General features: G+C 44.8%; 1 protein-coding gene across 1 annotated transcript; it reads right to left on the bottom strand.

Annotated features, from left to right (window-relative positions):
* Positions 1-6,481: 6,481 nt before the first annotated feature.
* Positions 6,482-9,929, bottom strand: LOC9641334 (pentatricopeptide repeat-containing protein At2g13600). The gene has a single exon (XM_024675779.1). It carries the CDS (start codon positions 9,767-9,769, stop codon positions 6,989-6,991), a length of 2,781 nt encoding a protein of 926 aa, XP_024531547.1. The 5' UTR covers positions 9,770-9,929; the 3' UTR covers positions 6,482-6,988.
* Between the last annotated feature and the right edge of the window lie 2,582 nt (positions 9,930-12,511).

Raw genomic sequence — 12,511 nt, 5'->3', positions numbered from 1 at the left:
GTAATCTTGTGACTCCTTCATTGTTTTGGAGTCTCTACCTTCCCCGTGATCCTAACTATAGTTATTTATCACAACTACATTAGCTAATTTGCTAAGTCAAATGCTCATCTGGATCACATCCTCAACTCTCTGAGAAAAACCTTATATTATTCCTAAGATCCCAAAGTCGTTCCCTCATTGGTCCTTTTCTATCCACTACCTTGCCTACAAGTTCACACATGAACTGTAGTGGAGAGCCATGTCCTCCTGACTTGCTACTCCTTAAGGATAGGCCCACTCCTACAACCTTCCGATGCCAACACAAGCGGTGATATACTTGAGCACCAATAAAAGTCAGACTAAAGAACAGCTCCGATACCAAGTTGTAAGCATGTAATTTTACTTTAGTCACTTAACCACACCTCTAACCACTTGAAGGAGTGTCATTCACAACCTCCATAAGTCCAATTTAGAATTTGGGGTTTGCTAGCCCCGAGAGTGGCATCCATGCCACTCAACCTTTGCACTTGGTCCAAGTGCTCCACTTGTTTGATCTCATGACTAACACCCAAAGGTATCACCGACATATTAACCCGTTACGCTAAGGCCATGTTTATTTACCTTTGCCACACTAGTGGTCCAACACTACTTGCCTCACAGTCCCATCTTTCATAGACTAAGCCATCCATCCATAAGTGGTCATCTTAGATCCACTCCTTAGCATCTTTAGGATGCTCATAGACATAGGGAATAGAATTCCCCAATATCCCTTTTCCAATCCCTACCAAGTCCCTTTCTGTCCATGGTTGTATTCGCCGATACTGCTACTGGGTCAAGGCTCACCGGCTCGACCACTAAATCCCATTGTCCTTTGGGACTTCCACACCATATGACCGTAGCCTTGGTTACTACATCAGAGGATTGCCCTTCTTCCTTTCCATAGTCTGGGACTTTGGGACAATATTTTGGAACACCATGGCCCTATGCGAGCCTCATGAGTACTCTCCCCACCTTCCGCTTTTGGGTGCTTTAGCAATGGGCTTAGAGCAAGGTTCCGTTAGCCACGCCAGGCATCCAAGTAGGTAGTGCCACCCACGCTTGGACTAGGAGCATCGACCATTCAATTTCCCAAGGGAATTAGAGCCAGCTCTTGAACACTTCACCAAGCTACCTTGTTTATCGGTCCATATTCACTCTAGCCTTGGACTTCCCATCACCCAACACTTGGGTACAGCCTTCTTGGGCCAAACTGGCCCGAGTTCGAGTCCGAGTCCGAGGGTGAAAGCCTAAAGCGTTCGTCTCCCAGACTCTAGGGGGTTTGGTGAGCTCCAAAAGTATAGAAGGGGGAGGACTCCAGTGGAGTCAGTTTGGCCAAGAAAACGAAGTTTGGACTACACTTTGCCACCCGTGTCCAAGTTTTGTCATTTGGACAACTAGGCCGGTCGTCCGAAATTTTGAATTTGACAATTTATCGGCCCAGAGATTTTAGCTTGTAGCGAGTGTAGTATAAGCCTACTATTTCATCAAATGGTATGACTCGGCCTTGGCCTCAGGCTTGGCCTTGGGCTCGAGTCGGCCTCAGTCTCAACCTCAGACTCCATCTTGGGTCCTTCTCAGACTCTATCTCGGATTCCATCTCAGGTCCATCTTAGACTCCATCTTGGGTCCATCTTGGACTCCATCTCGGACTCTATCTTAGTCCATCTCGAACTCCATCTTGAACTCCATCTTGGTCCATCTTAGACTCCATCTTGGGTCCATCTTGGACTCCATCTCGGGTCCATCTCAGACTCCATCTCAGACTGCATCTCGGGTCCATCTCGGTCCATCTCGAACTCCATCTCGGGTTCATCTTGGACTTCATCTCGGACTCCATCTCGGACTCCATCTTGGTCCATCTCAGACTCCATCTTGAGTCCATCTCGGACTCCATCTCGAACTGCATCTCGAGTCCTCTTATGTCTCTTTTCTAGAGACTCTTTTATTGCTTGCTTCATGCTTGTTTCTTGAGCACTGCATCGGGAGTTCCACTCCCGCTCTCGACTCCTCAAGTCGGAGCTTTTAATCCAAATATGTTACGCTTGTTTGGCTTTCACTTCAGCCACTACCACATGGCACCCTTTTAGCTCCACTTTGGGGCTTAGGGATTTGTGTCTCACAAAGGAACTAAAGATGGAGTCTGAGAAGGAGTCCGAGATAGACCCAAAATGGAAGTCCGAGATGGAGTCTGATATGGACCTAAGATGGAGTCCAAGATAGACTTGAGATGGAGTCTGAGATTGAGTCCAAGATTGAGACCGAGATCGAGATCGAGACCGAGATCGAGATGGAGACCGAGACCGAGACTAAGACTGAGACTGAGTCCGAAACCGAATTCGAGACCAAGACTGAGTCCAAGATTGAGACCAAGATCAAGATCGAGACCAAGACCGAGACTAAGACTGAGACTGAGTCCGAAACCGAATTCGAGACCAAGACTGAGTCCAAGTCCAAGTCCAAGTCTGAGTCCGAGGGTAAAAGCCCAAAGCGATCATCTCTTAGACCCTGGAGGGTTTGATGAGCTCCAAAAGTATAATAGGAGGAGGACTTCAATGGAGTCAGTTGGCTAGAAAAAACTAATGTGACCAAAGAAGGCTACACCCATATGTTGGGTGATGATATAACGATTAAAGAATTCAAAGCTAAAGTGAATATAGAGAGACAAGCATGGTAACTTGGTGAAGTTTCATGAGCCAACTCTAACTCCCCCAAGAGATCTAATAGTCGATGTTCCCAATCCAAATGTGGGTGGCACTACCTACTTTAATACTTGGCATGGCTCATTGGAACTTCACTCTAGCCACATGACTAAGGCATTTAAGGGTAGAAGGTGGGGAAAGTAACCACGAGGCTCGCATAAGGCCACGGTATTTTAAAATATCATCCCAAAGTCTCGGACTATAGAAAGGAAAATGAGCAGTCCTCTAGTATAGTGACGAAAGATACAATTATATAGTGAAAAAATCTCAAAAGTCAATGAGATTTAATGGTTAGGCCTTTTAGCCTTGACCCAGTGGCAATGTTGGCAAGTATGGCCGTGGAGGGAGAGGGACTTAGGGGGAATGGAAGCAAGGATATTTGAGAAGGGTGTTCTTTATATCTTTAGGCATCCTAAGGGTGTTAAGGTGTGGTCAAAGGATGACCACTCATGGACGGATGGCCTAGTTTTTGAGAGACAAGACTGTGATGTAGGTAGTCTTGAATTACCAATGTGACAAGGGTGAATGGGCAGAAAAATTTAGTCACTTACAAGGAGTTGGTAAGGACTAAAGAAGGGATATTGGGGAAGGATGTTCCCTATGTCTCTAAGCATTCTAAGGGTGCTAAGGTGTGGTTAAGGGATGATTATTTATGTATGAAGGGCCTAGTCTTTGAGAGATGGGACTGTGATGCAGATGGTCTTAGACTATCGAGGTGAATGGGCATGGCTTTAACGTAATAGGTTAATATATTAATGGTACCTTTAAGTGTCAGTCATGGGATTCATGGAGCACTTGGAGTAAGTGCAAAGGTTCAATGATATAAATGTCATTCACAGGGTTATTATATCCTTAAGTTGGGAATAAAATTTATGAAGGTTGTGAGTGAGACTCCTTTAAATGGTCAAAAGTGTGGTTAAGTGGCTAACGTAGAATGGAAAAATTAGTTGCTTATATAATTTATTCAATGTTTACTTTCCAAACTCATTTTTATCTCAAAATCACAGTTGGCATAATTGCACTACAACCAATCCATACCAAGGATGAGGTCAAAAACTTGACTTAGCACCACCCGAAACAATTGAAGTTCAAACTCAATAAACTTGAGTTGCCTCTGCCGTGTAATGCAGCTATAGATGGCAATGTGTGGCAACAAACTGAGCAATAGAAAATAAACTCAAGCTTATATCAACCAATACAGAGAAAATAATAGGAGATCTTTTGTTGTTGCTCCCTCTTGTTTTATACTTCCTCATATTTAATATCCCAAGACCCTTAACTGAGTGCACTTTTATTCTTGGGTCCTTTCCTTTTATATTTGAACCTCTATAGATTATTTCTTGAGTTATTCTCTTTAGTTCTTTATAATCCACCACACTTCCCTACAAGTTCATGCCCTCGTGAATGAAAACTAAAAGCCGCAGCTCTCCCAAAAGCCCCACTCTCTTGACACCCTACCCCTCAAGTCGAGCCCAGCCAAAGCAAACTAGATTTGCCAAATGTCAATCAAACCCAGCCAGAGCAAACTAGACTTGCCAAATGTCAATCAACCAAATGTCAATCAAGCCCAGCCAGAGCAAACTAGACTTACCAAATGTCAATCAACATGTGATGCGATTTCCCTAAGCCAACCAACAAAGTTGGACCTGAGACTGCTCTAATACCAAATGTAAGCTTTTGGATTTGGACTTCCTGAGAGGTCATCCAGCCTAATATTATTCAAACCCATGGACACTTAACCGCAAGTATCCCAATACTTTTAACCGATTAAAAAAGGAAGTGCACTATTATTCATAGGCCCTTTCCCTTTATATTTGAACCCTTATGAATCGTCTCTCGCTTTGGTTGTTTACACATTCCTCTCACTTTTATTCCCTTTCATCCTTCCACTTTTACCTTTACTTCCATCACTTTTTTCTCCCTATTATTCTTATTGTGTTTCTATCTTGCTCCTTTATTCCCTCTCTAGATCCCTCAAATAGTCTTTATGTTGCAGTGGTGGATCAACTCAAGAAAGAGTATGTTGATCTCTTCAACTTTAATATGTTGTCTGAGGCTAAGATTGCAACACGTCATTCTATCTCAACTGAGGATGCCTATCCAATCAAAGCTTCAATTTTGCCTCAGTCATCAAAGAAGATCAAGATTTTACACATAAACGTCAAGAAAATGTTAGAAAAGGGTGTTATCCAAAAGTCTTGGAGTCTTTAGGTATGTGAACCTCATCTTATGATAAAGCCTAATTGAAGCATTCACTTCTACATTGACTATTGTTCATTAAATAAAGTGATTATCCTAGATGTGTACCCTCTTCCTCATATTGTTGATTTCCTAAATCATTTGGGGAGAGGTTATTAATTCATTGAGTTAGATTTTACTTTTGGATACTGGTAAATGCCAATGGCTGAAAAGGATATTTCTAAAATTACTTTTCATATATTATTTACTTTATATGAGTTTTTAGTGATGTTATTTGGTTTGGGCCCTGAAACTTTAGATATATAATTTTGAAATTGTTTATTACCCAAGAGTTTTATGGTTGATGCTAATGCTTTTTCTTGAACTCATCTCCCTTCTTCACTCTTTTCTCCTATTCCTAATGAACTTATTGTTCTAGCGTTAATGGACTTTTTGAACAAGGGTTTTGTATCGTTAATAGTTGTTGTACTTGATATTTAATGTCCATAAGGTGTGGAGCAAAATTTACTTTCTCTTGACATGGTTTGTGAAGCTTAAAAGGTTGGGTGGTAGATCCAAAAACTTTGTAATAAATTTGAGAATCCTATATCATTTGGTAATGACTTACCATTTTAGCATTTACATTCTTAATATCATTTTGAAGATAACCTTCTTTATTTTATAGGGACTGATCCTAATGATTTATGGTTGGAGGTGCCTTCATGTTTTATTCAACACTTTCTCTATGCCTATTATAATTCTTCTATTCTAAATGGGCATATGGAATATTGTCGTGTGATTAAGAAATTCTATAGATCTTTTTATTGACTGGAGATATAACATGATGTTATTTGGTATATGAATAACTGCATTTGGTGCCAAGTTTGTAATACTCTCCTTCATATTGCAGAAGGATAATTAGAGTTAATTATAGTTTTCCATCTGTTTGAGTTGGTGATCTAATAGGGTCTTTTTCATGGTCGACTACTAGTAATGAATATATCATTATTGCTTCTGACTACTTAACTCATTAAATGGAAGTTAGTGCTCTTACTAGTACTATTAGATATTTCCTCCTCAATCAAGTAATGTCCTAGCATTCTTGTTTAGAGCAGATTCTCTCGAATAATGGTTTTACATTTATGGTTGAGACATTTCATGTTTTAACATCTTGTTTGGGGATACACTACACTTTCACAAGTGTTTATCATCCACAGACAAATAGTTTGGTGGAACGATTTGTTCGAACCTTCAAAAGATGATAACAAAGTAGATGAACCTTTAGCATTTAGATTGGGATAGTTATTTGTTATATCTTCAGTATACATATATCATTGAGTTTACTTTCATGATTGCAACGAGCTAACAATATTAAGTCTTAAGATCTATATTTAACAAGTATTCTTCCACTTCTTTTAATGGAGTATGTTAAACACTTTAGGCTACATACAAATAAGACAACAAAATCACTATAACTCTCATCATCATCCACTTATAGAGTACAAAGTGGATGATTTAATATTAGTTTGTTTTCTCAATCTTATGATATATTGTTTGTCTAAGAGCTCCTTGTTCAGTGGAAGGGATTATATCAAGTGTTATAAGTTAGATTGCAATTTATGAAATTTAGCATGATGTTCAATAAATTGATCTTCTAGATATTACATATGTGGCATTGATACCACCTACCTTTGGAGATAATTTACCAATGCCACATTTGAAAGTCTATGCAAACACCTGTGGGATAGTCACAGTTGGCACAATGTGTGGGCACATGAAAACGTCTAAGGATGACACAGCGAAATGGGCATCGGTTCATTTGGTGCTTGCTCCAAGAAGCTCCAACAGCTGGGGCTCCCTCCTGACAAATTGTTTCTGTGCTGAACACTTCAAGTGTAGACCGCTGGCTACTCTGGATTTCGAATTTGTCCCCACAAACCAGCAGTATGGATAATGATCGATCTCCTGGGACGTGAGATCTCATCACCATTATTCTCGATCTGTTTTCGAAGCCAAGCGACATGATCACGAAGCTCGTGTTTACTCCTTACGATCGCAGGGGAGTCTTCATTCCCTGCTCCGCAAACGCGCTTTTAATGAAATTGACAAATCGAATTCCAAACCCCGATCTTGTGTTCTCGCCTCAACTTCTCGGCCTCATCACTCATCCCTGCGGCCGAGTATATGTTGGACAGCAAAACCAATGCTGCAGGATCGCTGGGACTCAGCTCTAGGATACGATCGGCGACTCGTTTTCCAACGTGGGGATTGTTGTGATTCGAGCACGCACTGAGCAGCGTCCTCCACGACACCAAGTCCGGCTGGAACGGCATACTTCTCAGCAAATCCTCGGCCTCCTGGAGCCTCCCAGCTCGGCTGAGCATATCCGACATCACCACATAGTGCTCGAAAGTTGGCCGCTCGCCAAAGTCGCGCACACTCGACACGAAGTAGTCCCACCCGAGCTTCACGTCTCCCGAGTGGCTGCACGCCGAACTTACACAGGCGAGCGTCACAGCATCGGTGGCGATGCCGTCCAGCAGCATGGAACTAAAGAGTGAGAGTGCTTGCCTGCTATGCCCATGCTGGGCGTACGAGGAGATCATAGCAGTCCAAGTGATGGCGTCTCGCTCCCGCATTTGTGTAAACACCACCATGGCGGAGTCGAGGTTTCCGACCTTGCCATACATGTTGACGAGCGCCGAGTCGAGCAGCGGGGAGCCATCGAAGCCAGCGAGCCGTATGTGAGCGTGGATCGTTTTCCCTGCGTGAGAGCCTTTGCGGTGCTCGGACTCGACATCTCGGAGGCAGCAGCAGGCGTCGAGGAGTGGAAGAAAAGTGGCCTCCACGGGCCTGTATCCTTCGAGCAGCATTGCCCAGTATAGATCTAGTACCTCCTTGTGATGCCCATTCTGGGCATATGCTGCGATCATCGCATTCCACGACACTACATCTCTCGACGAGCTTGACTCGAGAACCTTTCTAGCGTCGCTCAGGCTGCCGCATCTTCCATACATCGTTATGAGCGCGTTGGTCACCACGGTCTCGGCGTCCATCGCCAGATCGACGATTCTCTCGTGGATAGCTTTGCCGGTGGCCAGATCGCCCAGCGCCGAAGACGCCTCGAGCGCCGCCACGAAGGTGAGGCCATTAGGCTGGACGGAGTGCTCGCTCATCATCCTGAAAAACAGCCGCAAGGCCGCATCGCACTCGCCATTCTCGACGCAGGCGTTGATGAGCGCGTTCCACGACACGGCGTTCTTGGCGCCGCCGATCTCCAGGAAGACGCGCCCCGCCACATCCAGCCGCTGGCATCGCCCATACATGGTCAGCACCGCAGTCGCGACGATCACATCGGATTGGAGCCCGGACGCGACGATCCTCTCGTGGATCTGGGCGCCCAGCGCGAGGGAAAACCCACGAATCTTTTGCATATTCTGATTTCCTTGAATATTCAGATCCAGAGTCTGATTCTCTGGGATATTCTGACTCCGATTCCATATATGCGTGGAAGAAGAAGAAGGCGGGCATGCGCCTAGAACAGTGACGAAGGTAATCGCGTTGGGCATTGCTCCTTCCAAATCCATGCGATGGAACAGCTCTACTGCGGGATTGGTATGCCAATTGTGCGCGTAGGCTGCGATCATCGCGTTCCAGGAGACAACGTTCTTGATCGGGATGGAATCAAACACCGCCCTCGCTCCATCCACGTCCTCGCACTTGCCGTAGACATCGATGAGCGTGTTTGCCACCGAGAGATCCCTGGCCAATCCTCGCGACTCCGCAGTGGCATGGATCTCGCGCAGCCGATCGAGCCTTCCCACGCAGGCCTGGAGCACGCTCAAGAGCGTCACGCCATTGGGCGCCATGTCCATCCGCTGGAACAGCTCCAGCGCTTGATCGCTGTGCCCGTTTTGCGCGTAGGCCGCGATCATGGATGTCCACGACACCACAGTTCTCGGGCGGAGCGCATCAAACACGGCCCTCGCATCGATCGCCCTCCCGCATTTGCCGTAGAGATTGACGAGCGCATTCCCCATGCTCCCACCCAGCGTCAGCTCCGGCGACGATTCGATCAGCGCGTGGATCTTCCTTCCCTCCTCCAGCGCGGCCAGATCCGAGCACGCGTCCAGCGCGCTTACCAGCGTGAGATTGTTGGGCTGGAGCTCACCCCGCGGGATCGCATGGAAGAAGTTTAGCGCGCGCTGTGGATGCCCATTCTGGGCAAATGCCGCAATCATCGCGTTCCACACGACGATATCCTTGCGAAGAACGCAATCAAAGCACTCGTGAGCTTCTTCCAGGCATCCACACTTGGAGTACATGCTGATCAGTGCTGTGCCCAGAAAAGCGTCGATCTCAAGCTTGCTGGAGAGGATTCGTTCGTGGATGGATTTACCCGTTTCTAGATCGCCCAGCGCCGAGCAAGCGCTGAGCGCGCTCACGTACGTGGTGCTGTCGATTGCGTGGATGGATCGCTGGAGCATCTCTCGGTACACCGCAAGCGCAAAAGTAGGATGCCCGTTCTGGGCATATGCTGCGATCATGATGCTCCACGAGAAGAGGTTCCTCTCCGGGGTCTTGTCGAAGATGGATCTGGCCTCATCGAGACAGCCGCAGCGGCCATACATCTGGACGAGAAGATTGCAGAGGAGAGTGTGGCGATCCAGGCGGTGGCGGAGGATTTGCGCGTGGAGCCGCCTTCCCGAGTGGAGGGATCTTTGCTTGGAGCACTGGCGGAGGAGAGGGGCGTAGTCGGACACAATTGGGCAGCTCTCTTGGCTCGAGATTCGCTCCACTGCTCTCTCCAGATCAAAAACATGGTTCGAGGATGATGCCGAGAAGTGCATAGCTCGGATGAAAGATCGCTTCATTCACACAGAGAATGCCCTCTATTTTAATTTTTTTGGTGGAACTCTTTCTTCCTTATTGGCTTGGCTCGGGCTCTTGCAAGCACCATTTCCTGTAGCCATCGAAAAGCTGGTCCAGGAAAATGGGAGCTAGTGTGTCCAAATTCAACTCGTCCATTGCACAGCGTCTTCACCGATATAGTGTGGCATTGCTTCGTTTACCACACAATCAGTAATCCTCCACTTCTTCACCTTTTTATCGTATACAGCTTTTCGAGCTGTATGTACCTCGAACTTCCTTTTCTTGCTCGACTGTGCAGAATTCCGTATGTACGAAATAAACTCTTCCTTGATCAAAGTGGTCCACTGTAAAATCGTCTTAGTTTCTCGATCAGGACATGTAAACAAAATAACCGGTGGCATCTCATCGGTGTAGTCTTCACATGCAAAGTTGAGTGCTTTAGCCTTCTGAAGAATCTGATCACCACTCGATCATAGCTGCTGTCGAAACAATGTCTTCTGTCATATATCACCCCAAATGAAATGCAAAACAAAAATAAAACAAAGAAAAATGAAATATCAAAGTTCAGCTCTTGGAATAAATAATGAACCACTCGCCCAGTGAAACTGTACGAGAGTCCAGCCTGCACCAAAGATGAAAACCACAATGTTAGAATTGAAGGCTTATTCTAGGACAATCTACCTTCCAATGACCTTCCTCACCACACTTCTCGTGACCAGTGATGTGTGCGGGTGTGGTCGCCCATCCATGTGTTGTTGGCTGCTGGTGGTCAATCATCTATCTCGTGCTCACTACTATTGTGCAAGAGCGGTACCAAACTGAGGCAAACTCTAGTAGTTGTGCATTTTCTTGGTAATCCAAAGCTTCTTTTCATTGCCTTGACCACCATTGCCACCACCATTCTCCACACAAAACTTCAAATGAAATTACCTCCTACTGCCGCCACTAGTCTTGTCTCAGGAGGGGCTCCTCCCATGTTTGGCACCCTTGTCCTAAGGATGTGTATCACCCTTATCCACTATGTTCTAAGCTTGTTCAAAAAACACTTCTAAAAACTTTGTTAAGTTTTCAAATGATCTCACATCCCATTGTTGTGCAAGTTGTCCACAAAGTGATTTTTCTGAACTCCTCAGTATAATTATTGGGTACATGATTCATAACATTCCAAACTTCTCAAACCCTTAGTATAATCATTGGGCACATGACTCAATAACATCCCAAATTTCTCAATATACTTTTCTAGGCTTAAATTGTCTTGTTTCAAGTAGTGAAGTTCACATTATGCATAAGAAGCATCATAGCAAGGATCAAATTCCTGCTTAAACTCAAATTCATTTAGTGACGCTAAAGGTCCCTTGCCAATAGTGGTGTGTTAGTTCAAAAGGCAAGTCCACAAATGTGTAGCCCAGCCTTTAAACACCACCTCGACAAGGATCAATATCCTCATTTAACAATTCTTGAACCTAGATCAATTTCAAGGTCTTTTGTAACTAGCTGAGTGCCTCATTTGCAGGGATATCAATGCCACATACTCAGGAATCTAAGCTTGATTTGTGATACAACTCTAGCCACCTCAAGAATTCTCCCATCTTCTTAATGCACTTATACATGTCTGCCAAAGGCATGTCAACCTTAGGGGTTTGGATATTGTTGTTGAAGAATTCTAGTACTACCTTATCTATTGTCCAAGCCTCCATAAATGATTGATTAACAGCTTGCTCTGTAAAATCCATAGCAACAAACTTGCAGATTCTCAAACTCTATCCTCTAATATTAGAATCTAAAGAAGAATTACCACACTGATACAAAGCAAATCAAGCCACCCTCAAACCCTCTGCACCACTGCTCCACTTCCACCATGTCCCAAAATCATCCATGTTAAAATAAACTGACTAAACTTAACTTAGTCATTCCTTTAAGCCCATTCGAGGCAAAAGGGATATATGATTATGAAGATATTCTATACCCACAGAGCATATGGGCAGGGTCATATCTAATGGGAAAGGTAAAATTAAAAGTAAAGGTAGAGCCAATACAGGAAAATTGACGTACATTGGACCCAAACATTTTTCCTCTCCAGTGGATTTGGGCAAGTGCAAGGCAAAGGATTCTGGCACTCTTCAAAACCCGGAGTACAGCCATTTCTGAAAGATCCCAGAGAATATTCTCCCACTTTTAGGATTATTTTGCCTTTTTGATTTTCTTTCCTCTGGATATGGGTTGGGCATCAGGAGGGGTTCTTATCTATGTCCTGGAACACCATGCTTTCTCGAAACAGGATATATTTTCGGACATGAAAACGTTTTACAGAGAAGATACAAGATCAGTTCGCCCACAAACCAGCTCTCGTCACCATCATTTAGTTCCGTAACTCGTTTTTGAAGCCAACTACAAGATAAAAAAGTTTGTTCTTGTGCTCGTACCTCAACTTCTTAGCTTTATCACTCATCCCGGCAGCAGAGCAAACCAATGGAACTGGGCTCCAGGATGCAATCAGCAGTGCAGCGTCCTCCATGACACCGAGTCCACCTGGAACGGCATACTTCTCAGCATATCCTTGGCCTCCTCAAGCCTCCCAACTCGGCTGAGAATATCTGAGATCCATATAGTGCTTTAAAGTTGGCCGCTCACCAAAGTTGCACAACACAAAGTAATTGCACCCAAGCTTCACGCTGCTGAGTGGCTGCTGCACGCTGAGGCTAGTGTCACAGCATCAGTGGCAATGCCATCCAGCACCATGGAAC

The sequence above is a fragment of the Selaginella moellendorffii genome, unplaced genomic scaffold (genome assembly GCF_000143415.4).
Source record: "Selaginella moellendorffii unplaced genomic scaffold, v1.0 SELMOscaffold_15, whole genome shotgun sequence".
In the NCBI taxonomy this organism is placed as follows: domain Eukaryota; kingdom Viridiplantae; phylum Streptophyta; class Lycopodiopsida; order Selaginellales; family Selaginellaceae; genus Selaginella; species Selaginella moellendorffii.
The sequence above is the reverse complement of the archived record's forward strand: the minus strand, read 5'-3'. Positions and strand labels throughout refer to the sequence as shown.

Excerpts from the sequence above, each read along its gene's own strand:
- LOC9641334 (XM_024675779.1), bottom strand. The coding sequence starts at position 9,769 with ATGAAGCGATCTTTCATCCGAGCTATGCACTTCTCGGCATCATCCTCG.